This window comes from Pelobates fuscus, chromosome 1 (genome assembly GCF_036172605.1).
Source record: "Pelobates fuscus isolate aPelFus1 chromosome 1, aPelFus1.pri, whole genome shotgun sequence".
Lineage (NCBI taxonomy): Eukaryota > Metazoa > Chordata > Amphibia > Anura > Pelobatidae > Pelobates > Pelobates fuscus.
The window spans coordinates 337,310,569-337,336,076 of record NC_086317.1 but is presented as its reverse complement, the minus strand read 5'-3'; the positions used below and the strand labels follow the sequence as shown (position 1 = coordinate 337,336,076).

General features: G+C 43.7%; 1 protein-coding gene across 1 annotated transcript in view; it reads right to left on the bottom strand.

Moving 5' to 3' along the window:
• LOC134572372 (G-protein coupled receptor 183-like) overlaps positions 1–24,746 on the bottom strand; it is a 59,811-nt gene extending 35,065 nt beyond the window's left edge. Inside the window, exon 1 of the mRNA XM_063431334.1 lies at positions 24,633–24,746. Coding sequence (XP_063287404.1) covers positions 24,633–24,746 — 114 coding nt within the window. The remainder of the gene's footprint in view (positions 1–24,632) is intronic.
• Positions 24,747–25,508: the final 762 nt, after the last annotated feature.

Genomic DNA, 25,508 nt, shown 5'->3' with positions numbered 1-25,508 from the left:
AACTTTGTTAGAGCCCATGCCTTTCAGGAAGTAATGGCACGTCCTAACGTCGGTATCAGGTTAACTTTCAAACCAGTAATAAACAGTGTTTATTGTTATTCCCTGTGTGCTAGTCTTGCATCAATTGAGTGAGTGGTCCCTTAATTTCTACCTGTGTGCAGTTATATATTTGTTTGTATAGCGCACAGCTAACTCGCTTCGAATTTCTTATAAGTAGTTTCTTTTAAATAATTGTTCATAATCAGGAGTTTAAACAAACAAGGTAATTATTGATTTACTGTCCAGTATACTACTTGTTCTTTTTTTGTCTGTGGAATTGTGTGTTAGCAAGACTGCAGGTTTGACTTAGTGTACATCTTGTAACATGTATGCATGCTTGGAAGAATCTGTTCAAGCTCTATACCACTGTGGCAGGTGTGAACGAGTGGCTACTCTGGAAGTTCAGATTGGAGATCCGGAGAAACATTTTGCAACATTGAGACTGATTGACAACTGAGCAGAGTTTAGTGGGGGAATCTATTGATGGTGGAAGAGACAAGACAACGGGCAGGTAGTTGGGCAACACATACCCAATGGTAGAAGAGGAAGAGGAAAGTTTTGGCTAGTCCTGATTTTGTGCCGCCTAACAGATTTGCCTGTTTGTGTGAAGATGTTGAGAACACCAGCTCAGGAGTAAATTTACCGGCGGAAGCTGTTAATTTAACAGCTGACAGAACAGCCCCTCTAGAACGTGTGGAATTAAGAATGTAGAGACTAGACAGGTTGTGGTGGTATAGACGACACTATTATTGAGTGGATACAGTAATCTGCTACTCTGATTGTCTCAACCAGACAGTTTGCTGTCTTCTGCGTGCACAGGTCTGGCATGTTGCTGAAAGAGTGGATGGGTTATTGGGAGGGGCTGGGGATGACCAGGCTGTCATGGTCCACATTGGTACCAATGACAAAATCAGTGGAAAGTCAGGGATTTAGGAAGTGAGCTGAAGAAAAATACCTTCAAGATAGTATCACCAGAGATATTACCTGTGCTGCTCGCTACTGTAGAAAGGCCTGGGAGATTAGGGAGAATAATGTGTGGTTAAAGCTGTGGTGTATGAAGGAGTGTGTGGGATTTTTAGAGCACTGGGCTGATTTGGGTACTATCTTTATAGCCATGATGGATTAAACGGAAGTTGGTCTGTTGTGCTGGGGGACCGGATGGCAAGAAGGCTAGAATGTTGGAGGAGATTTTAAACTTTTTAAAGTAATGGTGGAGGGGGGGGGGGGGGGGGGAGGGGGAGGGAGGACACATAAATCTACAAGACGTAAATTAGACAGAAAGGAGATTGGATTTAGCTCAGAGATGAAGGTAGAGGCAAGATCAGGACAAATTAGATATTTATATAAAAAAAAATACATACAGTACAAGTGGCTCATGACAATATTAAATGTATACCTACTATAACAAGAAACCTAAATAACAATATTGGGGAACTAGAAACCACAGCATACAATTATAGTGTATGACATAATAGGCAAGACAGAAACATGATGGAATGAGACACATGAATAAGCAGTTAACTTAAATGGTTATATATTTTTTAGGAAGGGTAGAAAAAGAGGAAAAGGTTGTGGGGTATGCTTGCATGGCTACCATGAGTTAGAGTCAAATATTGAGTAAGTGGTATGTGATGAGGAAAATGTGGAAGCTTTGTGGGTAGATATTTGAATTAGGCAAAAGAAGGGAAATCATATATAGGTTGGGATAAGTTATAAACTACCTATTGATATTGTTGAGGAAGAACAGGAATTGTTGATATTGTTGAGGAAGAACAGCTGCTTGAGCAAATTGGGATAGTTGCACATCTAGGTAATACTTTATTAGAGATTTCAATCACCTGGACATAAATTGGTTTTCAAACCTGTTTATTGACACCTTCATGTCACCATTGGCAGAAGTACTACCAACTAGAAAGGATATTTGTCTGGATATGTTTTTAAAACAAATAATGCTGATCTTTTGTCGAACATTTAAGTAAGGGAGCACTTGGAAAATAGTGATCACAATATAGTGTCTTTTGAAATAAACTCCCAAAAGCAAATAACCATGGGATATACTAAAAGAAATAATCTAAAAGCAGCTTTACAACTTTAGGGCTAGAATAAACTCGTTAGTAAAAAAAACAAACACTGAGGATAATACCAAATACACTGATCAGCTACAACATTTAACTATTGACAGATGAACTGAGTAACACTGATTATATCATTACAATGGCACCTATCCAGGGGTGGGCTATATTAGGCAGCGAGTGAACAGTCTGGAAGGACAAACACTTCTAACCCTACCCTAACCCTACTCTTAACCCAACCCTAACCCTACTCCTAACCTAACCCTAACCTAACCCTACCCTACACCTAACACTACTCTTAACCCTACCCCTAACCCTACCCCAAACCCTATCCCTAACCCTACCCCAATCCTACCATTACCCGTTTTGCCACTTTTCAGAAGTACGAAGCATAATAGTTCCTGGCGAACATAGCTTGTTCGCGTTCGCCACGGCGGGAGAACATATGCGCGGTTCGATCCGCCCCCTATTCATCATCATTGAGTAAACTTTGACCCTGTGCCTCACAGTCAGCAGACACATTCTAGCCAATCAGCAGCAGACCCTCCCTTCCAGACCTTCCCACCTCCTGTACAGCATCCATTTTAGATTCATTCTGAAGCTGCATTCTTAGTGCAGTGTTTCCCAACCCAGTCCTCAAGGCACACCCACCAGTCCAGGATTTAAGGATTACCCAGTTTTGTCTAAGGTGTTTTTTCTTTTTTTTCTAAAAACACCTTAGACAAAACTGGGTAATCCTTAAATCCTGGACTGGTAGGTGTGCCTTGAGGACTGGGTTGGGAAACACTGTCTTAGTGAGAGGAGGGAAAGTGTAGCTGCTGCTGATTTGATAGGGAAATGGATAGCTAGGCTAGTGTATCCAGTGTCCACTACAGTCCTGAAGGACTCATCTGATCTCTGCTGTAAGGACAGCACCCCAAAAAGCTCTTTTTAGGGATAGAACAAAAGTCTGCTTTTTTTTCCTGTGTAATCTAATTGCAGTTGCCTGTCTGCCAGCTTCTGTGTCAGGCTCACAGTGGATACTGTGCCCACTTGCCCAGTGCCACCACTCATATCTGGTGTCACAATAGCTTGCATTTAAAAACAAAAATACATTCTTCACTGTAATAGATTGAATAGCAATTAGTTGTCTGCAAGCGTCTGTGTGTCAGGCCTACAGCGTGTACTCTGCCAACCTCTGCCAGTGCACATTGCCACTCATATCTGGTGTCACAATAGCTTGCATTTAAAAACAAAAAAGGTTCTTTCACTGTTATAGATTGAATAGCAGTTAGTTGTCTTCAAGCGTGTGTGTCAGGCCTACAGTGTCTACTCTGCCAACCTCTGCCAGTGCACAGTGCCACTCATATCTGGTGTCACAATAGCGTGCATTTAAAAACAAAAACATTTTTTTCACTGTAATAGATTGAATAGCAGTTAGTTGTCTGCAAGCGTCTGTGTGTCAGGCCAACAGCGTGTACTCTGCCAACCTCTGCCAGTGCACAGTGCCACTCATATCTGGTGTCACAATAGCGTGCATTTAAAAACAATTTTTTTTTCACTGTTATAGATTGAATAGCCGTTAGTTGTCTTCAAGCGGGTGTGTCAGGCCTACAGCGTCTATTCGGCCAACCTCTGCCAGTGCACAGTGCCACTCATATCTGGTGTCACAATAGCGTGCATTTAAAAAGAAAAAACTTTTTGACTGTAATCTAATAGCAGTCAGTGTCCTTTAAGCGGGTGTCAGGCCTACAGCGTGTACTCTGCCAACCTCTGCCAGTGCACAGTGCCACTCATATCTGGTGCCACAATAGCTGGCATTTAAAAACAAAAAAAGTTTTTGACTGTAATATAATAGCAGTCAGTGTCCTTCATACGTGTGTGTCAGGCCTACAGCGTGTACTCAGCCAACCTCTGCCAGTGCACAGTGCCACTCATATCTGGTGTCACGATAGCGTGCATTTAAAATCAAAAACAGTTTTTGACTGTAATATAATAGCAGTCAGTGTCCTTCATAAGTGTGTGTCAGGCCTACAGCGTGTACTCTGCCAACCTCTGCCAGTGCACAGTGCCACAGTGCCACTCATATCTGGTGTCACAATAGCGTGCATTTAAAAACAAAAAATGTTTTTTACTGTAATCTAATAGCAGTCAGTGTCCTTCAAGCGGGTGTCAGGCCTACAGCGTGTACTCTGCCAACCTCTGCCAGTGCACAGTGCCACTCATATCTGGTGTCACAATAGCTTGCATTTAAAAACAAAAAAAGTTTTTGACTGTAATATAATAGCAGTCAGTGTCCTTCATAACCAAAAATTTTTTTTACACTCTTTTAGATTGAATAGCAGTTAGTTGTCTTCAAGCGTGTGTGTCAGGCCTACAGCGTGTACTCTGCCAACCTCTGCCAGTGCACAGTGCCACTCATATCTGGTGTCACAATAGCGTGCATTTAAAAACCCAAAAACTTTTTTCACTGTTATAGATTGAATAGCAGTTAGTTGTCTTCAAGCAGGTGTGTCAGGCCTACAGCGTCTACTCTGCCAACCTCTGCCAGTGCACAGTGCCACTCATATCTGGTGTCACAATAGTGTGCATTTAAAAACCCAAAAACTTTTTTCACTGTTATAAATTGAATAGCAGTTAGTTGTCTTCAAGCGGGTGTCAGGCCTACAGCGTGTAGTCTGCCAACCTCTGCCAGTGCACATTGCCACTCATATCTGGTGTCACAATAGCATGCATTTAAAACCCAACATTTTTTTACACTGTTATAGATTGAATAGCAGTTAGTTGTCTTCAAGCGTGTGTCAGGCCTACAGCGTGTACTCTGCCAACCTCTGCCACTGCACAGTGCCACTCATATCTGGTGTCACAATAGCGTGCATTTAAAAACAAAAAACGTTTTTCACTGTTATAGATTGAATAGCAGTTAGTTGTCTTCAAGCGGGTGTGTCAGGCCTACAGCGTCTACTCTGCCAACCTCTGCCAGTGCACAGTGCCACTCATATCTGGTGTCACAATAGCGTGCATTTAAAAACCCCAAAACGTTTTTCACTGTTATAGATTGAATAGCAGTTAGTTGTCTTCAAGCGTGTGTGTCAGGCCTACAGCGTGTACTCTGCCAACCTCTGCCAGTGCACAGTGCCACTCATATCTGGTGTCACAATAGCGTGCATTTAAAAACCCAAAAACTTTTTTCACTGTTATAGATTGAATAGCAGTTAGTTGTCTTCAAGCAGGTGTGTCAGGCCTACAGCGTCTACTCTGCCAACCTCTGCCAGTGCACAGTGCCACTCATATCTGGTGTCACAATAGTGTGCATTTAAAAACCCAAAAACTTTTTTCACTGTTATAAATTGAATAGCAGTTAGTTGTCTTCAAGCGGGTGTCAGGCCTACAGCGTGTAGTCTGCCAACCTCTGCCAGTGCACATTGCCACTCATATCTGGTGTCACAATAGCATGCATTTAAAACCCAACATTTTTTTACACTGTTATAGATTGAATAGCAGTTAGTTGTCTTCAAGCGTGTGTCAGGCCTACAGCGTGTACTCTGCCAACCTCTGCCACTGCACAGTGCCACTCATATCTGGTGTCACAATAGCGTGCATTTAAAAACAAAAAAACGTTTTTCACTGTTATAGATTGAATAGCAGTTAGTTGTCTTCAAGCGGGTGTGTCAGGCCTACAGCGTCTACTCTGCCAACCTCTGCCAGTGCACAGTGCCACTCATATCTGGTGTCACAATAGCGTGCATTTAAAAACCCAAAAACGTTTTTCACTGTTATAGATTGAATAGCAGTTAGTTGTCTTCAAGCGGGTATGTCAGGCCTACAGCGTGTACTCTGCCAACCTCTGCCAGTGCACATTGCCACTCATATCTGGTGTCACAATAGCGTGCATTTAAAAACAAAAAAAAATTTTTTTCACTGTTATAGATTGAATAGCAGTTAGTTGTTTTCAAGCGGGTGTGTCAGGCCTACAGCGTCTACTCTGCCAACCTCTGCCAGTGCACAGTGCCACTCATATCTGGTGTCATAATAGCGTGCATTTAAACACCCAAAAACTTTTTTCACTGTAATAGATTGAATAGCAGTTAGTTGTCTTCAAGCGGGTGTGTCAGGCCTACAGCGTGTACTCTGCCAACCTCTGCCAGTGCACATTGCCACTCATATCTGGTGTCACAATAGCGTGCATTTAAAAACAATAACAAAATGTCACTGTTATATATTGAATAGCAGTTAGTTGTTTTCAAGCGGGTGTGTCAGGCCTACAGTGTGTACTCTGCCAACCTCTGCCACTGCATAGTGCCACTCATATCTGGTCTAACAGTAGCTTGCACGCATAGTACCACTAATCAAAAAAAAATGACAGGCAGAGGCAGGCCACCCCGCAGGGGCCGTCGTGGTCGTGGTGCTGTGATTCCCTTTTTCCCTAGAATAATGCCCAGTATTCAGAGGCCACGTACCCTGAACTTGAAAAGTTCTGAGGACATAGTTGACTGACTAACACAGGACACCCAATCTTCTACAGCTTCTGCTCGGAACCTTGACGCACCATCCTCCTCCACCTCTCAAGATACCACTCACCCGCCTGCCGCCACCACCAACACTAGCACCACAGCCGCTTCACTTTATCTGTCAGAGGAGTTATTTACACATCCGTTTGAAGAAATTAGTGATGCGCAACCATTATTGCCAGAGGATGTAGATAACAGGGATATGTCTCAGAAAGGCAGCATTACACACATGGACGTACGGTGTGATGATGATGATGTTGTACCCGCTGCTGCTTCCTTTGCTGAGTTGTCAGATACAAGTGAAGCGGTTGCTGATGACGATGCGTCCATGGATGTCACGTGGGTGCCCACTCGGCAAGAAGAAGAACAGGGCGAAATTTCAGATGGGGAGACAGAGAGGAGGAGGAGACGAGTTGGAAGCAGGGGGAGGTCGTCGCAAGCAGCTAGTGGCACAGTCAGACAGCATGCATCGGCACCCGGGGTCAGCCCGACAGCACGCCAATCAACGCATGCTGTGTCCACCACCAGAATGCCGTCATTGCAGAGCTCAGCAGTGTGGAATTTTTTTTGTGTGTCTGCCTCTGACAACAGCGATGCCATTTGCAACCTGTGCCAAAAGAAACTGAGTCATAGGAAGTCCAACACCCACCTAGGTACAACTGCGTAGGCACATGATCGCACATCACAAACGCCTATGGGATCAACACATGAGTACAAGCAGCACACAAACTCAAAGCCGCCATCCTCCTCCTGGTCCAGCATCTTCAGCCACATCAACCACTGCTGTCCTCCTTGCCCCCTCTCAACCATCCGCCACTCCGTCTCTCGCCTTGAGCAGTTCCCGCTCATCTGCCCACAGTCAGGTGTCTGTCAAGGATATGTTTGAACGTAAGAAGCCAATGTCCGAAAGTCACCCCCTTGCCCGGCGTCTGACAGCTGGCTCTTCTGAACTATTAGCCCGCCAGCTTTTACCATACAAGCTGGTGGAGCCTGAAGCGTTCAAAAAATTTGTAGCTATTGGGACACCGCAGTGGAAGGTACCCGGGCGAAATTTCTTTTCACAAAAGGCAATCCCCAACCTGTACTCGATTGTGCAAAAGGAAGTAATGGCATGTCTGGCACACAGTGTTGGGGCAAGGGTCCATCTGACCACTGATACCTGGTCTGCAAAGCATGGTCAGGGCAGGTATATCACCTACACTGCGCATTGGGTAAACCTGCTGACGGCTGCCAAGCATGGAATGCGTGGCTCTGCAGAGGAGTTGGTGACACCGCCACGACTTGCAGGCAGGCCTGCTGCCACTTCCTCTACTCCTCCTACTCCATCCTCTTCCATCCTCTTCCATAACCTCCTCGGCTGCTTCTGCGTCTTGCTCCACATCAACGGCACCCCCCAGCTCCCCAGGTACTATTCCACATCCCGGATACGGCAGTGTCACGCCATCTTGGGTTTGACTTGCTTGAAAGCAGAGAGTCACACCGGACAAGCACTCCTGTCCGCCCTGAACGCACAGGTGGAAAAGTGGCTGACTCCGCAGCAACTGGAGATTGGCAAAGTGGTTTGTGACACAAACAAATTTGTTGGCGGCATTGAAGTTGGGCAAGTTGACACATGTGCCGTGCATGGCACATGTGTGTAATCTGATCGTACAACGCTTTGTGCATAAGTACACTGGCTTACAGGACGTCCTGAAGCAGGCCAGGAAGGTGTGTGGCCATTTCAGGCGTTCCTACACGGCCATGGCGCACTTTGCAGATATCCAGCGGCGAAACAACATGCAAGTGAGGTGCTTGATTTGCGACAGACCGACACGTTGAAATTCAACACTCCTAATGTTTGACCGCCTGCTCCAACAAGAAAAAGCCGTTAATGAATATTTGTATGACCGGGGTGCTAGGACAGCCTCTGGGGAGCTGGGAATTATTTTGCCACGTTACTGGACGCTCATGCGCAATGCCTGTAGGCTCATGCGTACTTTTGAGGAGGTGACAAACCTAGTCAGTCCCCCGAAGGCTCCATCAGCGACATCATACCATTTGTTTTCTTCCTGGAGCGTGCCCTGCGAAGAGTGCTGGATCAGGCCGTAGATGAGCGTGAAGAGGAAGAGTTGTGGTCACCATCACCACCAGAAACAGCCTTATCAGCATCGCTTGATGGACCTTGCGGTAAAGCTGGAAGAGGATTGTGAGGAAGAGGAGTCAGAGGAGGAATGTGGCTTTGAGGAGGAGGAGGAAGACCAACCACAACAGGCATCCCAGGGTGCTCGTTGTCACCTATCTGGTACCCGTGGTCAGGGCCGCCATCAGGGGGTGACAACCATAACGGTTGCCGATGGGCCCTATATCTGTTGGGAGAAGGTGGTCACTTCCTCCCAGCACACTCCGCGCGGGAGGAGCGTGCGCGCGCCAATGAAGAGGGAGAGCCAGGCAGTGAATAGGCAGCCGCGTCGACTCCCATCATCCCCAGCCACCCTCCTGCAAAGAAAAGGTAAGAGACAGGAGGGTGGCTGGAAAATGAGCTATGTATGTATGTCTGTCTGTATGTATGTGTATGTCTGTCTGTATGTCTGTATGCATGCATGTCTGTCTGTATGTATGTCTGTGTATGTATGTCTGTCTGTGTATGTATGTCTGTCTGTATATATGTATGTCTATGTATGTCTGTCTGTGTATGTATGTCTGTCTGTATATATGTATGTCTATGTATGTCTGTATGTGTATGTATGTCTGTCTGTATATATGTATGTCTATGTATGTCTGTCTGTGTATGTATGTCTGTCTGTATATATGTATGTCCATGTATGACTGTCTGTGTATGTATGTCTGTCTGTATACATGTATGTCTATGTATGTCTGTCTGTGTATGTATGTCTGTCTGTATATATGTATGTCTATGTATGTCTGTCTGTGTATGTATGTCTATGTATGTCTGTCTGTGTATGTATGTCTGTGTATGTATGCATGTATGTCTGTCTGTATGCATGTATGTCTATGTATGTCTGTCTGTGTATGTCTGTCTGTATGTATGCATGCATGTCTGTCTGTCTGTTTGCATGTATGTATGTCTGTCTGTCTGTCTGTATGCATGTATGTCTGTCTGTATATATGTATGTCTATGTATGTCTGTCTGTGTATGTATGTCTGTCTGTATGTATGTATGTATGTATGCATGTCTGGAGGTGGGCACCAGGGGGCCTAGACCCTGAGCTGAGTTAGGGGCCCCCAAATATCTGGTGGCGGCCCTGACCGTGGTGTTGTACGTGGCTGGGGGGAAGAACATACCTTCATTGAGATCACTGAGGAGGAGTAACGGGAAATGAGTAGCTCGGCATCCAACCTTGTGCAAATGGGGTCTTTCATGCTGTCGTGCCTGTTGAGGGACCCTCGTATAAAAAGGCTGAAGGAGAACGATCTGTACTGGGTGTCCACGCTACTAGACCCCCGGTATAAGAAGAAAGTGGCTGAAATGTTACCAAATTACAACAAGTCGGAAAGGATGCAGCATTTGCTAAATAAATTAAAAAGTATGCTTTACACAGCGTATAAGGGTGATGTCACAGCACAACGGGAATCTAACAGGGGAAGAGGTTAAAAGTAATCCTCCTCCTCCCACGACCATGCCGGCAAGGACAGGACGCTTTACAGACGTGTTGTTGATGGAGGACATGCTGAGCTTTTTAAGTCCTACGCATCACCACAGCCCTTCGGGATCCACCCTCAGAGAACGACTCGACCGACAGGTAGCAGACTACCTTGCCATAACTGCAGATATCGACACTCTGAGGAGCGATGAACCCCTTCACTACTGGGTGTGCAGGCTTGACCTGTGGCCTGAGCTATCCCAATTTGCGATAGAACTTCTGGCCTGCCCCGCTTCAAGTGTCCTGTCAGAAAGGACCTTCAGTGCAGCAGGAGGTATTGTCACTGAGAAGAGAAGTCGCCTAGGTCAAAAAAGTCTAGATTACCTCACCTTTATTAAGATGAATGAGGGATGGATCCTGAAGGGACTGACAGTGGGCGATACATTCGACTAAAAAAGGCCTGATGAGATGAGCTGCCTTGGGCTAAAAATGGTCCACACGCTGCTGTATTTTAGCTCTGAATGCCGGTTGACTTGCGTGACTTATCCGCCACCAACTAGGGTTCAAGCCGCAATGTTTTAGGGCACTTTCTGCCTGGGAAACAAACATCTTTTTTTCTGGCCACTGCTACAGCAGCGGCTGCAACAATACCTAATTTTTCAGGCATGTGTACATGTTTAATTTTTCGGGCCTCTGGTGCTGCACTGTGGCTTCAAAAACCAAACCAAAAAAAAAGCACATAACAGGGATTAAACTGATAGGAATAGTACTACTTAACACACCACTCCTATCTGGTGGCACATTAGATTGCACGCGCAGTGCCCCAAATGTAAAGTAGGAGGACCGACCAAGCATCTTTTTCCATCTCCCGGTTTCTAAAATCGATGCCATATACACGTCCCATGATAGGGCACCAGCTCGTTATTCTCTTGGGCGCCAGCTCGTTATTCTCTTTTTCACTTCACTAGGAAAAAATTTACTGCACTATGGGCACTTAGACCAACTCTTTGTCTTGCACAGTGATATTCCTAGCCAGCATCTGTGATGGGAAATCAGGCAGTCATCTAAACGTTTAGATTGAGCTTTAGCTTAGAACACCCTTGAAGGTGTTTAAGGAGATTAGAGCTAGTTTGGAGGATTCTTCTTAGACCTCTCTGAGTCTTTATAGCCCTTCTACCTATTCAGCATTTCTGGAAACTAGCTAAGAGAAAGGGTGGCTGTGTGCCTATGATACATTTAACTTTATATCACCTTATTGACACTTTTTATGACAGCATCACACCGGTCTCCAGACTCTCTGCCTATACCCATCTATTTAGAGGGAATTTCCTTGCCCCTGGCAATATTATATAATAGGTAATAGTATTACCATTATTACACAATTAGCCACTATAGGGGAATGAGTATAGTATCCCTTTGTTATTTATAAATGTTACAATAAAGACTTTTGTCCATTACTCAATTTACTTTAACAAAGGGTACTAACCACGGTATTAGGAAGCATTACTCTGCTTTCCCTTTCTCCCTCTATTATACACCTATGCTCACTAGGATTTGTAGGTATCACTTTAATATAGTTGTCTAACCTTTTCCTATGCCAGTTTTAGATCTCCTTCTTGGGAGATTTTTTCTTTTTTCAGTTTATTAGCATACCTGGGTACAAGCCCTGGGTGGGGCTGGCACCACCACCTGACCACACTTCATCGTTTCTTCAACTCATACCGCTTTTTCCATCTTTGAAGGGGTTTGGCGAAACAAGGAAACAGTCCTCTACTCGTAACAGGGATTAAACTGATAAGAATAGTACTACTTAACACACCTTATAATAACGCAGAGAGAGGCAACACAGAGAGAGGAGTCTGAAGAAGAGGAGTCAGAGGAGGAAGGTGGCTTTGAGGAGGTGAAAGACCAAACATAGCAGGCGTCCCAGGGGGCTTGTTGTCACCTTTCGGGGACCCTTGGTGTTGTACGTGGCTGGGTGGAGGAAGAGACCTTCAATGACATCAGTGAGGACAAGGAACGGGACATGGCTAGCTTGGTATCCAACCTTGTGCAAATGGGGAGTTTGCGGTTGTGCAAATGGACTGTTTGCGGTTGTTTGCGGTGCGTTAAACGGGGAGTTTGGTCTGTCACTGTGAAGCGGGCGTAACCCTTACACTACCTGATCGATACAACATCATACAGTAGGTCCCCCCCATCATTATTTTTATGGCCCCCACCCACCACTCATGGGTGGGGGCGGGCGGGAGGACAGTAGGTCCCCCCCATTGTGATTTATGGCTGTCACCCACCGCGCAGGGGTGGGGGCCGGGGGGAGGACAGTAGGTACCCCCCCTTATCCTTATTTACTGAATATTCCCCTGTATAACAATGTTTGGCATTTAGTAAATATTCCCTATTCTGCTCTGTGTCAGTGTGTATCAGGGTCTCTGAGGACAGGTGTCAATCCATATCTGCCAAGTGACCCTATGTAGGAGGAACAGTCCCTATTCTGCTCTGTGTCAGTGTGTATCAGGGTCTCTGAGGACAGGTGTCAATACATATCTGCCAAGTGACCCTATGTAGGGGGAACAATCCCTATTCTGCTCTGTGTCAGTGTGTATCAGGGTCCCTGAGGACAGGTGTCAATCCATATCTGCCAAGTGACCCTATGTAGGGGGAACAGTCCATATTCTGCTCTGTGTCAGTGTGTATCAGGGTCTCTGAGGACAGGTGTCAATCCATATCTGCCAAGTGACCCTATGTAGGAGGAACAGTCCCTTTTCTGCTCTGTGTCAGTGTGTATCAGGGTCCCTGAGGACAGGTGTCAATCCATATCTGCCAAGTGACCCTATGTAGGGGGAACAGTCCCTATTCTGCTCTGTGCCAGTGTGTATCAGGGTCTCTGAGGACAGGTGTCAATCCATATGTCAAGGTATCGATATGTCATATGTCAGGTGTCAATCCATATCGATTGTGATTTAGGAATGTTAGGTGATTTATGCCCTTTGTGGATTAAAACCAGACTCTGCATCAACTGTGTAATTTTCCATGGGAGTTTTGCCATGGATCCCCCTCCGGCATGCCACAGTCCAGGTGTTAGTCCCCTTGAAACAACTTTTCCATCACTATTGTGGCCAGAAAGCATGAACTGTAAGCATGAACCCCAGCTCTTCTATGGTCCGGTAATATGCCTGTTTTTATCATTCACATTGTGCCTTTTGTTAGTTTTTAACTTCTATCTTGATGAAAATTCACTCAATTCCTGAGATACAATACCTCCAGATACTGGTACTATCATGTTTCCATGATGGCTTTAGCATATTCACCTGGACCAGGGCCAGCCCAAGACATTGTGCTGCCTGGGTCCAAAGATTAAATGCTGTCTTCCCCCCACACCACCACCAAAACCACGCTCACCAAAACGTGCCCACATCCATTATGTCAAATCATGATGATTAAAACCCAAATTTAATTTCTGAATCATGATTGGATCTATACATTCCAGTAACATATTTAGAGCAATGCACACTAAATTAGATTTCACGATATATATATATATAGAAACACAGAATGTGATGCCAGATAAGAACCATTTGGCCCATCTAATCTGCCCAATTTTCTAAACACTTCCATTAGTCCCTGGCCTTATCTTAAGTCTAGGATAGTGTGTGTGGGATGGAGTGTATCTGTGTACTGGAGTGCAGTGCGTCTCAGTGTGTGTGTGCTGGGGATGAAGTGTGTATCTGTGTGCGCGTGGGATGTCTGTGTGTTTACTGGGGATGAAGTGTGTATCTGTGTGTGCTGGGGAACGAAGTGTGTTTCTGTTGGTGTGCTGGCGATGAGGTGTGCATCTGTGTGTTAGGGATGCACAGAGTGTCTGTCTGTGTGTTTAGGATGCAGTGTGTGCCTGAATTTGTGCTGGGAATTAAATGTGCATCTGTGTGTGTGCTGGGGATGCAGTGTATCTGTGTGTGTGCTGGGAATGAAGTGTGTCTATGTGTGGATGCTGGGGATGCAGTGTGTCTCTGTGTGCTGGGGATGAAGTGTGTCCGTGTGTGGATGCTGTGGATGCAGTGTGTATCTAGGCTGTATATTGACAATGTTGCTTATATTAAAATAAACCAGAGATGACTCTTATTGTTATTGAGTTGTGGGGGGAAAAATATCAGAAGTAGCACAACTGTATTATCTATTAACTCCTTCACTCCCAAAATCGAGTATACATGTTTTTACTTTGCAGAAAAAAAAAACTATTTTAGTCCATAAAGCCTCATTCACCTTCATTTATACTCCAGGAATGGTTTCAAGCTTGTAGATCAAGCATGTCAAACTCAAGGCTAACACGGGCCAAATAAACAAGGTTTAAGTTTATGTGGGCCGCAATAAAACAAAAACTCAGTTTTCGTAGAAACATATCAGCATCTCCCTGGGGAGTGTTCAGCGCCTCCATGCAGATCCAATGTAATACACTGCCCCCAAATCCAATACACTGCCCACAAATCAAATACATTGCCCCAAATCCAATACACTGCCACCTCCCCCACTCGAATACACTGCCCCCTCCCCATTCTAATGCACTACCCCCCTTCTAATACACTGCCCACAAATGCAATTCACTGCTCCCCCTCCCTTCATTTTTATACACTGCCCCATTCACCCAATCTATTACACTGCCCCTTAATCTAATACACTGGCCCCTCCCTCCACTCTAATACACTGGCCCCCCTCCCAACACTCTAATACACTGACCCCCCCCAACATTTAACACACTGCCCCCTCGCACCACTCTAATACACTGCCCCCCAACATTTAACACACTGCCCCCTTGCACCACTCCAACACACTGCCCCCCTTTCACCACTAATACACTGCCCCCTCCTTCCCCTAATTTAACACACTGCTCCCCTCCCCCAAATTAATACACTGCCCTCCTCGCTTCCTCAAGTCAATACACTGTTCTCCCCCGAATTTAACACACTGCCCCCTCCCACCAATCTAATACACTGCCCACTCCCTCCCGCAATTAAATACACTGGCTCCCTCCCCTAAATTAATACACTGCCCTCTCTCTCCCTCAAATTAATACACTGCCCCTCCCCAGTTTAACACACTACACAGCAAAGTCCCTCAATCCCTCAACCTTGAGATGAGCCGCCTGTGCTCCAGTTTCAGCTCTGCTCTTCTCATGTAGGCCAAACGCTGCTCTGGAACTGCGAGCAGGAGGAAATCAGAGTTTGCAGGAATCTTTGATCTGCAAACTTTCTTTGTCTTAGGGATGATCATAACCACTTAGCAAAGCTAGTGGGTATGTTGCAGCCTCCGGGAGTCAAATGCCAGAGCTGAAAAAACGCTTGCGCTGTGCTCCTGCACAGCAACAACATTTCAGCCAATCAAGTAATCAGGAGAGCCGTGCTGAGCGCGGGAATCCTGATTACCTCAGATTTTTAAAATTGGGAAACTGCGGATGGTTAGCTCATCCCACGAAGAACAGCGAATATATATTATCCAAAGGGTAGAGAAACTTACTTAAACATCTAAAAAAAAAAAAAAAAAAAAAGAATTCAAGAATCCAATAGCAAAGAGGAACAAGAAAATATTTAATAAGTCGTAAAGACAATATGAGATGGACTTGAAAACTTTTGTATAATGCTCACAGCTAAACAGATAACAAGGCAACAATGTATGAGCTTCAGAAAGTATCAAATAGACACTGAAACTGGAACATCGTAAATTGCAACAAAATTAGTTCTGTAAAGAAAAATTAAACGTTGTAACAAGTCTCTGAAAGCAGATTCTTTATGCAGGGAGCCCATGAGAATTTCCTATTGCAGATACTACTAGCTTCCAATCTTCCTACTTAGGTGGATCCTTGGTTTGTTGGTCTTGTCTTGGAGTATATAGTCTGTAAAAAAAACAGAAAGCAGTTAGAAACAGGCTGAATAACCACAAGATAACCTTATGTAAAGAAAAACAAACTACCACCAGCATGCAAAACCCTTACACTAGGGGAGGGTGGGATGGGCGCTATTGCTCGCTGGTTATACTCATCTATAAGACAAAAAAAGTTTGCAGATCATAGATTCCTGCAAACTCTCATTTGTCCTCCGGGAGGCATAACAACCTAGCAAAGCTAGTGGTTAGGACAGCAAACACACGGTGGTGGTCCTAAGACCAACTTCTGATGGCCTCCAGTGAAATCTAACAAAGGTTTTACTGGACAACCACCTTGCAGTTTTCAAGATAATAGGGAGGGGAAGGCCCTTTGCTGCTGCTTTAGTAGCTGAGGCGCCCCTAATTAAGTGGCCTTTGAACACGTGAACATCAATACCAGCCGAAGACTTGGCGGAAAGTATCCAACCTCTAATTGTATTGACATTGGCTGGATGAAAGGGATTTCTTGATGTAATAAATAATTGACTGATATCATTTCTAAACGCAGCAGAAAGGTCAAGGTACGATTGTAACAGACTGACTAAACATAAGCCTGGTTCAGAAGGATCCTGAACCAGTTCCACCAATTCCACTGGACCTTGGGAAATATGGGGTGTTTTTTGTCTCCCTTTTAGTATAATATGGTCTGGGCCAACCACGGTTCTGAAATATGGATTTTAGTTAACTTAGCTCCTCTAGCTGCCAAGGACAAAGACAGCAGAGAAACCAACTGAAATGTCCATCTTAAATCAATTTTAGCATTATCCAAAGATTTAAAGAAATGTAATAAGAGGTCTACATCCCAAGTAGATGTGTAACATGGAGTATATGGGCGGCAGACTGATAACACTTTTAGTAATCTCAAATACAAGGCATCCTTAGTAAGGTTAGGGATAAGGAAATTTAAAGCAAATCCATAGGTCTTGATAGTACTGACCGCTAAACCCGAATGGAACTTAAGGGTAAGAAATTCTAAAGTCAATGGAATGGTATCAGATCCCTGAGAAGTCGATAGAAAAAAAGCCTCCCATTCTTAGAATTCCTCAGTCATATTTCTCTATCTTACCCTAGTTCTGTGTCTTAAAGATGAATTAATGATGTCCAGGACCTGATCCAATAAAAGGGGATGCGTTTACAACCTACCAGGGCTGCGATCCATGTCAGCTGCGGAAGCTTGGGCAACAGATCGCTGGTTCCCTGAAAGCAGTCTATAGTCATGCCCAATGGGATCTTGGTTCCCTTGACTAACTGGAGGTCCATACTGGGTAAACGAGAACTCAACTCTATACCCTGTCCCTGTGGATCTTCTCCAGCACTTTTATGAGTAAAGATGGAGGGGGAAAGGCATAAGGGGCGGGAACATCTGTCCATTGGAAAGACAGTGCATCCATTTTCCAAGCTCCCTTTGTCCAAATCCTGGAGACAAACCTGGCAGTTTCTGCAGACGTTTGGGATGCAAACAGATCTACTTGTCTCTGGCCAAAATTGCTTTCTATCCATTGGAATAGAGCAATCTTTAATTGAATCGTTGCCAGAGACAAACTCTGGCCAAAGAAAGAATCTGCGAGCTTGTTCGCCTCTCCCGGAACGTATTCTGCGTAAACCCAAACTTTGCTTGCTAAAGCCCAAGACAGAAGCTCTAGAGCCTCTAAACAAAGACCCCTTGATCTTGTGCCGCCTCTGTGGTTTATATAAGCCAACACTGTCCGATTGGACTTTTACCGACATCGGTAACTGGTTTAGAGGAACTAGGCCCTGGAGAGATAATTTTATTGCTCTTAACTCCAAGATGTTTATATGAAGGAGTCTCTCTTGGTCTGACCAAATTCCTCGTATTGCGTTTTGGGCTGTAAACGCACCCCAACCATGATTTGAGGCATCTGATGTCTAGAGTAACTGCAAACGGCTGCTCTAGCAGGGGACTAGGAAATGGGCTTTCTAACCCCAGAATAGACTTTAACTCTTCTCTGACCTTCTTGGGGAGAAAGAATTTTGATTCCCAGTGGCCACCCTGTCAATTCCCTAAAAACAGCTGACTTCTTCTGAAAAGTAAAGGGGAATTGTTGTAGGCTGGTGTTAAAACTATTAATTTCCCGATAATCTTTGCCAGATCTGTCAAGGATCAACTCTGGAGAGATGAGGTCAGATGTACCAATAATTTGTCCCATTTGTCTTGATGGATTCCTAGTAACATAGTCCTGGTATTCAGTACAAAACCCAGAAAGTTTGAGTAGGAATTAGGACTGATTTCTGTAAATTCACTACAAATCCTAGGTCTTGTAAAAGGGAAGCAAGATAATCCCTCTGAGAAGCAAGGACTTCCCCATCCGGTTTCATGAACAGGATGTTGTCTAGATAGTACAGACACATGTAACCTTTTAGTCTGACATGGGCTATCACTGATGTAATTTTTCTGGAGAATGTGTATGGTGCATTGGATAGGCCAAACACCATAACAGTCCACTGCCACACCTTTCCTTTCCACCGAAACCTGAAGAAACGCCTGTGTTTCTTGGCTATAGGGACTGAATGGAAGGCATCTTTTAGGTCTAAGTTTATGCAGAAAAATGTTTTCTGTACTAAGCCTGGAAGATTTGATAAACCCTCTATGCTGAACCTTTTTCTTTTGATTAAAGCGTTCAGAGACCTCACGTTTAGAACCGGTCTCAAGAAACCATCTGCTTTTGGGATTGGGAACAACGGACTGACCCATTCTGTAATAGACATGTCTGCTAACTCTATCTTCCCTTAATTTAAAGCTAGGGAAGGGAGGCATCTAGCACTGAGTTCACCTATCTGCCAGGTGCAAAGCTCTGAACTGGGAACTTACAAGGGCAAGTTGTAATCCCTTCTGAAAAATCTTTACAACCCATTTGTCTGAAGAAATATCCTTCCAATTTAGTGGCGTGTGAGGAGGCACACTTACTTGAATGCATAGCTTTTCTCTTGGAAGCTGGATCACCTCTGGAATGAGCTCCTCTGCCACCGCCTAGGAGCTTGTGTTTTCCACTGTAGTGGCGTTACTGAGCCTGGTGAGATGATTCTCGGGATGCTCCTGCAGCCCGATATGGGCGACCCTCTATCTGAAAGGGCTTCTTTAGCCAGGAAAGGACTTTTTGAGCTCTGAAAAGATCTCCTTGCCGTATAACGGTCTTTAACCTCCTGAATGAACGAGGGACTGAAAAGGTAAGAATCCTCCAAATTTGGGAACTCATGTGATTTAGGGGCTAGGTCAGACATTCCTGCTGCGTGGAGCCAGCAGGTTCTGAGAATGTTTGAGATCTAATTAAAGGATTGGCCAATAATTAGCACTGCCCTGCTGGACACTTTCAATAAAGCCATCTTAGACACCAGCAGAGATGAAGCAGAAGGTTTCTGAGCATTGCCTTCTTTTTCTGCTTTATCCAGCACCAGTAATAGTGGGTCCACAGCATCAGCAATTTTAAACTGTATATTACGAAAAAGTCTGGTCTGTGGGATCTGTAGATACACTGCTCCATGTGATAAGTAACAGAGCAGGATCTCCCTCAGGAGCCATTAAAGCCTTGATGTCCGGGATACCAATGTGGTTCTTGAGGAGAAGGTAATCCTCCTTAACCAAGGGGGATCTAAAGGCTAGTTTGGCAAAATCTCTAACCTCAGAATTGTGCTCCATAGCCAATCTGGAGTGAAATAATTTTGATGGGAGAAAACGTTGCTAAGTTTCCCTCACTCTGTGGGAGCTGCTGAACGTAACACTTCCTCAGATTCCCAGTCTATTTCTGGAAAGCTGTGTCTACAACTGGAATGGCTTTAGGAGGAAGAATGAGCAAACGCTCTAGAAGAGGAAGGAGAAGGACTATCTAACCTCCAACAAGATTTTTTCTCTGGAAGGTGTTTCTGGTGCTCAAACGAGGGAAACAAACTATTCCTCTTTTGGGATCCTGTCCCTTTAATTTTTCGCTTACTCAAACGAGTATGAGGGGAAGGAGGAGCAGAACATTTTTCCTCAGACTAGAAACTAGCAGAAGAGACCAGCCGCCTTTCTTAATTCTTTTTATGTAAAACTGGGACCAAATCCTCCTCAGAAGATGAAGATGATAGATCCCTGTCAAGGAAAGCTCTCTTATGGAGCTTTCTAACATTGATGGGACTGCCTCTAAGAGAGGCATACACTAAACCTGTGGCAGATACAGATATGGAGTCCTCCATCAATGATGCCATTGTATCTGATCTGATGTGATCAGGATTCCCGCGCTCAGCATGGCTCTCCTGATTACCTGATTACCTGATTGGCTGAAACTCTGTTGCTGTGCAGAAGCACAGCACAAGCATTTTTTAAGCTCTGGCATTTGACTCTGGGAGGCTGCCCATAAAGACACATTATTCCATGGTACTGTGTATTGGATCAAATACAATTTTGAATTAATTAGGTGTATTAAAACAGGTGGTTGTGACCAATTTTTAGAGTGTTTAAGGTGCTGTAGCATTGTTACATGTTTGTAAAATTTCAGGTATGTTATTGAACAGTGAGAAGTAACTAGACTAGGTTTTCTAGATCATGTATGCAAAGAGCCTGGGCCTCCACAACAGCTCAATAGAATTTAACCCCTTAAGGACACATGACATGTGTGACATGTAATGATTCTCTTTTATTCCAGAAGTTTGGTCCTTAAGGGGATAAAATCAAGAACTCTATATACTTTTCACTTTTTATTTTGATGATTCAATTTATTTAACTTTGATGTGATATAGAGAAATAAGTCTGTTATTTTACACATCTATTTATTTCCTAGATGATACTTAATAGATCAATAGATTAATTTTAATGCTATATGGGGAAGACAACCTAGATGCATACCTTAGCTTTGTGGGGGTTTCCGATTTCATTTATGGTCAAAAAGTTCAACCAGTTATACATTTCCAGACTGCCTTTTGTGATAACAAAGTGACCCTTTTTATATGTGAGCGGTGACCTCCCCATATTCATTATATAATAAATAAAGCTTTTGAATAGGGAGATTTTTTATTTTCCAATGTCTAATTATGGGTTTTTTTTTTAAAGAGGGATTGGAGTCTGTAATAATGGGAATTTTGGATAGCGTTTGTTTCTACCTTTTGTATTTAATATTTAATTTATACTGGATCTTCTGACTCTTCTGTATACACAGGGTTTTTCCATGTACATTTATATACACTAAATGACATAGCTGCATGATGCATTTTCGTGTCTGATTCTAACGTCTTCCAAGTTCTTCTTTCTTGTGGCTAAGGTGTCTTCATTTACCACCCCACCCCCCTCCCTTACTGTTTCCGGTCTTTTGTCTAACACCTAATCTCTGTAACCTATTTTTTCCCTTTTATCACAACTTCTTGTTTTTATCGCACTAAAATATTTCCTGACAACATTATATTATTAGAACCTCATTATTTATTAGTAGAGGTGCTGCCTACCTGCTCAGAAAGTGTGTTTGAACATACTGATCAAGTTCAATGATCAAGTTCAATGAAAAGATACAATTGAGTATATTACAGATTATGAGTGAGCAATGTGACATGTCATGATTCCCTTTTATTCCAGAAGTTTTGTCCTTAAGGGGATAAAATCAAGAACTCTATATACTTTTCAATTTTTATTTTGACGATTCCAGAAGTTTGGTCCTTAATGGGGTTAAAATCCTGAGCAGTTAGTATATTTAAACAAAACCATTAATAAACAAATAAGTAAAATTAATTCCACCATAACTATATATGTATAAATTATTAATAGCAGGAGAGTTGCAGGTTACCTAGCACTGGTTCATAACACAATAGATAATACATCTCTGTTAATGTAGAATTCTATGCGGTTATGACTGTGATTTTGAGGTTTGGGTGTAGCACGTGGAGACTGAAACAAATGGTGTTGGCCTTTTGGATAGAGCTACTCTAATGCAAAAAACTTTTACTGTTGCTTGGATTACTGTTCCTTAACTTAGGGACCTTGCCGTGGTCAAAAGTGGTCAAAAAGTATCCAGGGCTTAAACAAAATTTCTCCACAAATAGTCCCACCCTAATTCTGCCCTTTATCATCTGCCATGCATGCCTAGTGAAACACTTGTGAAAACATGAAATAAAGGCCCACACTCACAGCTGGATATTTACAGATATACACACAATAAAAGATCACCCCAAGCACTAAAACCAATCAAGACTTGTGTAGTGGTTATAGTGCTAGGTGTGCCCTGCTGCATTCTCCTCTGGGGCTGGAAACTGAGCTAAAACCTGATATGAAGGGCTGTCTTTTACACAAAGACCGTCATCTGAGCACTCTGAGCCTATGAGTGGAGGAGCATATGGCTGTAGAGAAAGCTGTGATGGGCACCCAGGCAAGTTGTCAACCCGTTCTTAAATGGTTTGACTATTTAACTGGGATGGCACCATAGCAACTACAGCAGTCTGTGTTCCTGTAATGTGTCCATCTGTAAGTTCTCAAGTTATTTGACTACTTACCCTGGGAAAGCGCCAGGATACTCCTGGCTTCATAAACACCACAACAGGCTGCAGTAGTTATTGTGCTTAGATTGAAACAACAGGCTGTAGTTGTTATTGTGATTGGATTGATACAACAGGCTGCAGTAGTTATTGTGCTTAGATTGATACAACAGGCTGTAGTTGTTATTGTGCTTGGATTGATACAACAGGCTGTAGTTGTTATTGTGCTTGGATTGATACAACAGGCTGTAGTTGTTATTGTGCTTGGATTGATACAACAGGCTGTAGTTGTTATTGTGCTTGGATTGATACAACAGGCTGTAGTTGTTATTGTGCTTGGATTGATACAACAGGCTGTAGTTGTTATTGTGCTTGGATTGATACAACAGGCTGTAGTTGTTATTGTGCTTGGATTGATACAACAGGCTGTAGTTGTTATTGTGCTTGGATTGATACAACAGGCTGTAGTTGTTATTGTGCTTGGATTGATACAACAGGCTGTAGTTGTTATTGTGCTTGGATTGATACAACAGGCTGTAGTTGTTATTGTGCTTGGATTGATACAACAGGCTGTAGTTGTTATTGTGCTTGGATTGATACAACAGGCTGTAGTTGTTATTGTGCTTGGATTGATACAACAGGCTGTAGTTGTTATTGTGCTTGGATTGATACAACAGGCTGTAGTTGTTATTGTGATTGGATTGATACAACAGGCTGCAGTTGTTATTGTGATTGGATTGATACAACAGGCTGCAGTTGTTATTGTGATTGGATTGATACAACAGGCTGTAGTTGTTATTGTGATTGGATTGATACAACAGGCTGTAGTTGTTATTGTGATTGGATTGATACAACAGGCTGTAGTTGTTATTGTGATTGGATTGATACAACAGGCTGTAGTTGTTATTGTGATTGGATTGATACAACAGGCTGTAGTTGTTATTGTGATTGGATTGATACAACAGGCTGTAGTTGTTATTGTGCTTGGATTGTTGCTTTAAGATACACACATTCTGGGATGCATACATACGGACACTGTAATAAAAACAGTCACAGGCATAGGCATACACTGGCTTATACATAGACACAGGCACATACAGAGAACACATACACAGACACACATAGGAATACACAGACACACATAGCATCTCATAAAGCCACAAGCCCAAACATAGACACAGGCTATATGGACATAGAGGCAGAGGCACATACTGGCACATAAACATATACAGAGACACATATGAACACACACACTGTATCTGCTCCTGACTGTGATTCAACAAGGAGACCAGAAATGAGAGCAGCATGACCACAGTACTACACAGATTTGGGGCTCTGCATCCCCTCCATTTAAAATAAATTTGGGGTTATAGGGCCCAACCTTTGGCGATGTAACCCCTCTAAGTCCTCCTTTAGTGATGCACCTGAAACTTGCATAAATAGCTCATCTATGCTATGCAAAGAGGAAAGTTCCTAAACAAAACATAAATTTCCATGCGTCCGCTCGTCTGGCAGGGTTTGTCTGGGCGTGTATGGCAGTGTCTACTGGTATGTGTGTGCATCTGACATTGTGTATGTGTGCATCTGGAGCCCTGCTCCAAGGAAAAAATCCTAGAACTCTGCCTCTGTCTCTGCCTATAATGGCAATGCCCTTCAAAAGCATTTGCTTCAGTAGGCCCTTTCTGCCTGCTATGCCTGGTTGTTTGCCTCCATTAGAAGATTACAAATTATATCTTTGCAACAAATTGGAAGGAGATCTTGTCCAGCAGAGTGTCTGTTCATCACCAGCGTTCATCAGATCATAGCACACAGGCCTTATGTGCCCCAATACCTAAAGTATGGTGGTGTTCTTCTGTCCGAAAAGCCGTAATACCATCTATGACCCATTGAACCAACACAACTTTTCAAACACATTTGAAGATGTATTTTATATGCATGCCATTTGAGTTTAAGTCTTATTGCAGATGGAGGTCAGGTGGATGTAACCAGAGATACAAAGTCAATTGTTGTATTTAAGACAATAATGACTTTCAGCAAAAGGCCCACGAAGCCCTGAATTCAGCATTGTTCCTGACTATCCAAACCTGACCCATGACAATAAACTCTTTTATCAGGGTATGGATCAGGTCACAGCTGTCCCTAAATAATTTAGTCATCTGGTTCTCTACAGTGATGACGTTTCCATGCATTGTATCCATCTACGGCAGGTTCTTATTGACAACCAAAGTAACTCAGTTTGCCTGGGGGTAGTTGCTGGTGCCGGGATATCCCTCACCGGCGGGGGGGAGGGGAGAGGAAGGCTCGTGGGTGGTCCTCCACGGCGTTAGAGTCTGTTTCCCGGGTGCTCGGAGCTGGGTGATCGGCCGCCTCACCCGCGCCCCCGCCTCCACATGGGTCGCTAAACAGGCTGGTTGTCACTGCAGTAGGTCCCGGTGATGCAGCTTGTGTTCCCGGTAGCTCAGCGTTTCGTGAGTAGGCTCGTTGCGACCTCCCTTGCATCCTCTACATGGGTGGTGCAATTTGGGGGGATTTTGTTGCTTGAAAGTCGGGTAAATTTAGTTTAGATTAGGGATTTGGACGGAAGCTCGTGCTTCCTGCATCCGATTAGCTCCACAGCTCAAAATGTGTTTCTTTTATAGAATTTATATTCCTTTGAACAGTGTATTTTAAACGGTATAATAACTATAACCACTGTGTGCTTTCACCTTTTTTTTATGTATTTTTATGTTAAGTGTAAAGGTGACATTACACTTGGGTGAGTACAGCTGCACTATTTGGTTGAGGTGGATTGCTTTTCCAAAATGGCTCACTTTATACCCCTAAAGTTGCCCACTTTTTTGAAATTAATGTATATTTTTAAAAGGAAATATTCAGATTCTATGACATACTAGATGTTATCATATTTAATAGAGGTTGGAGAGGGGGGCTTCCATAAAATGGGGGAGGGGTGACCCATCAAA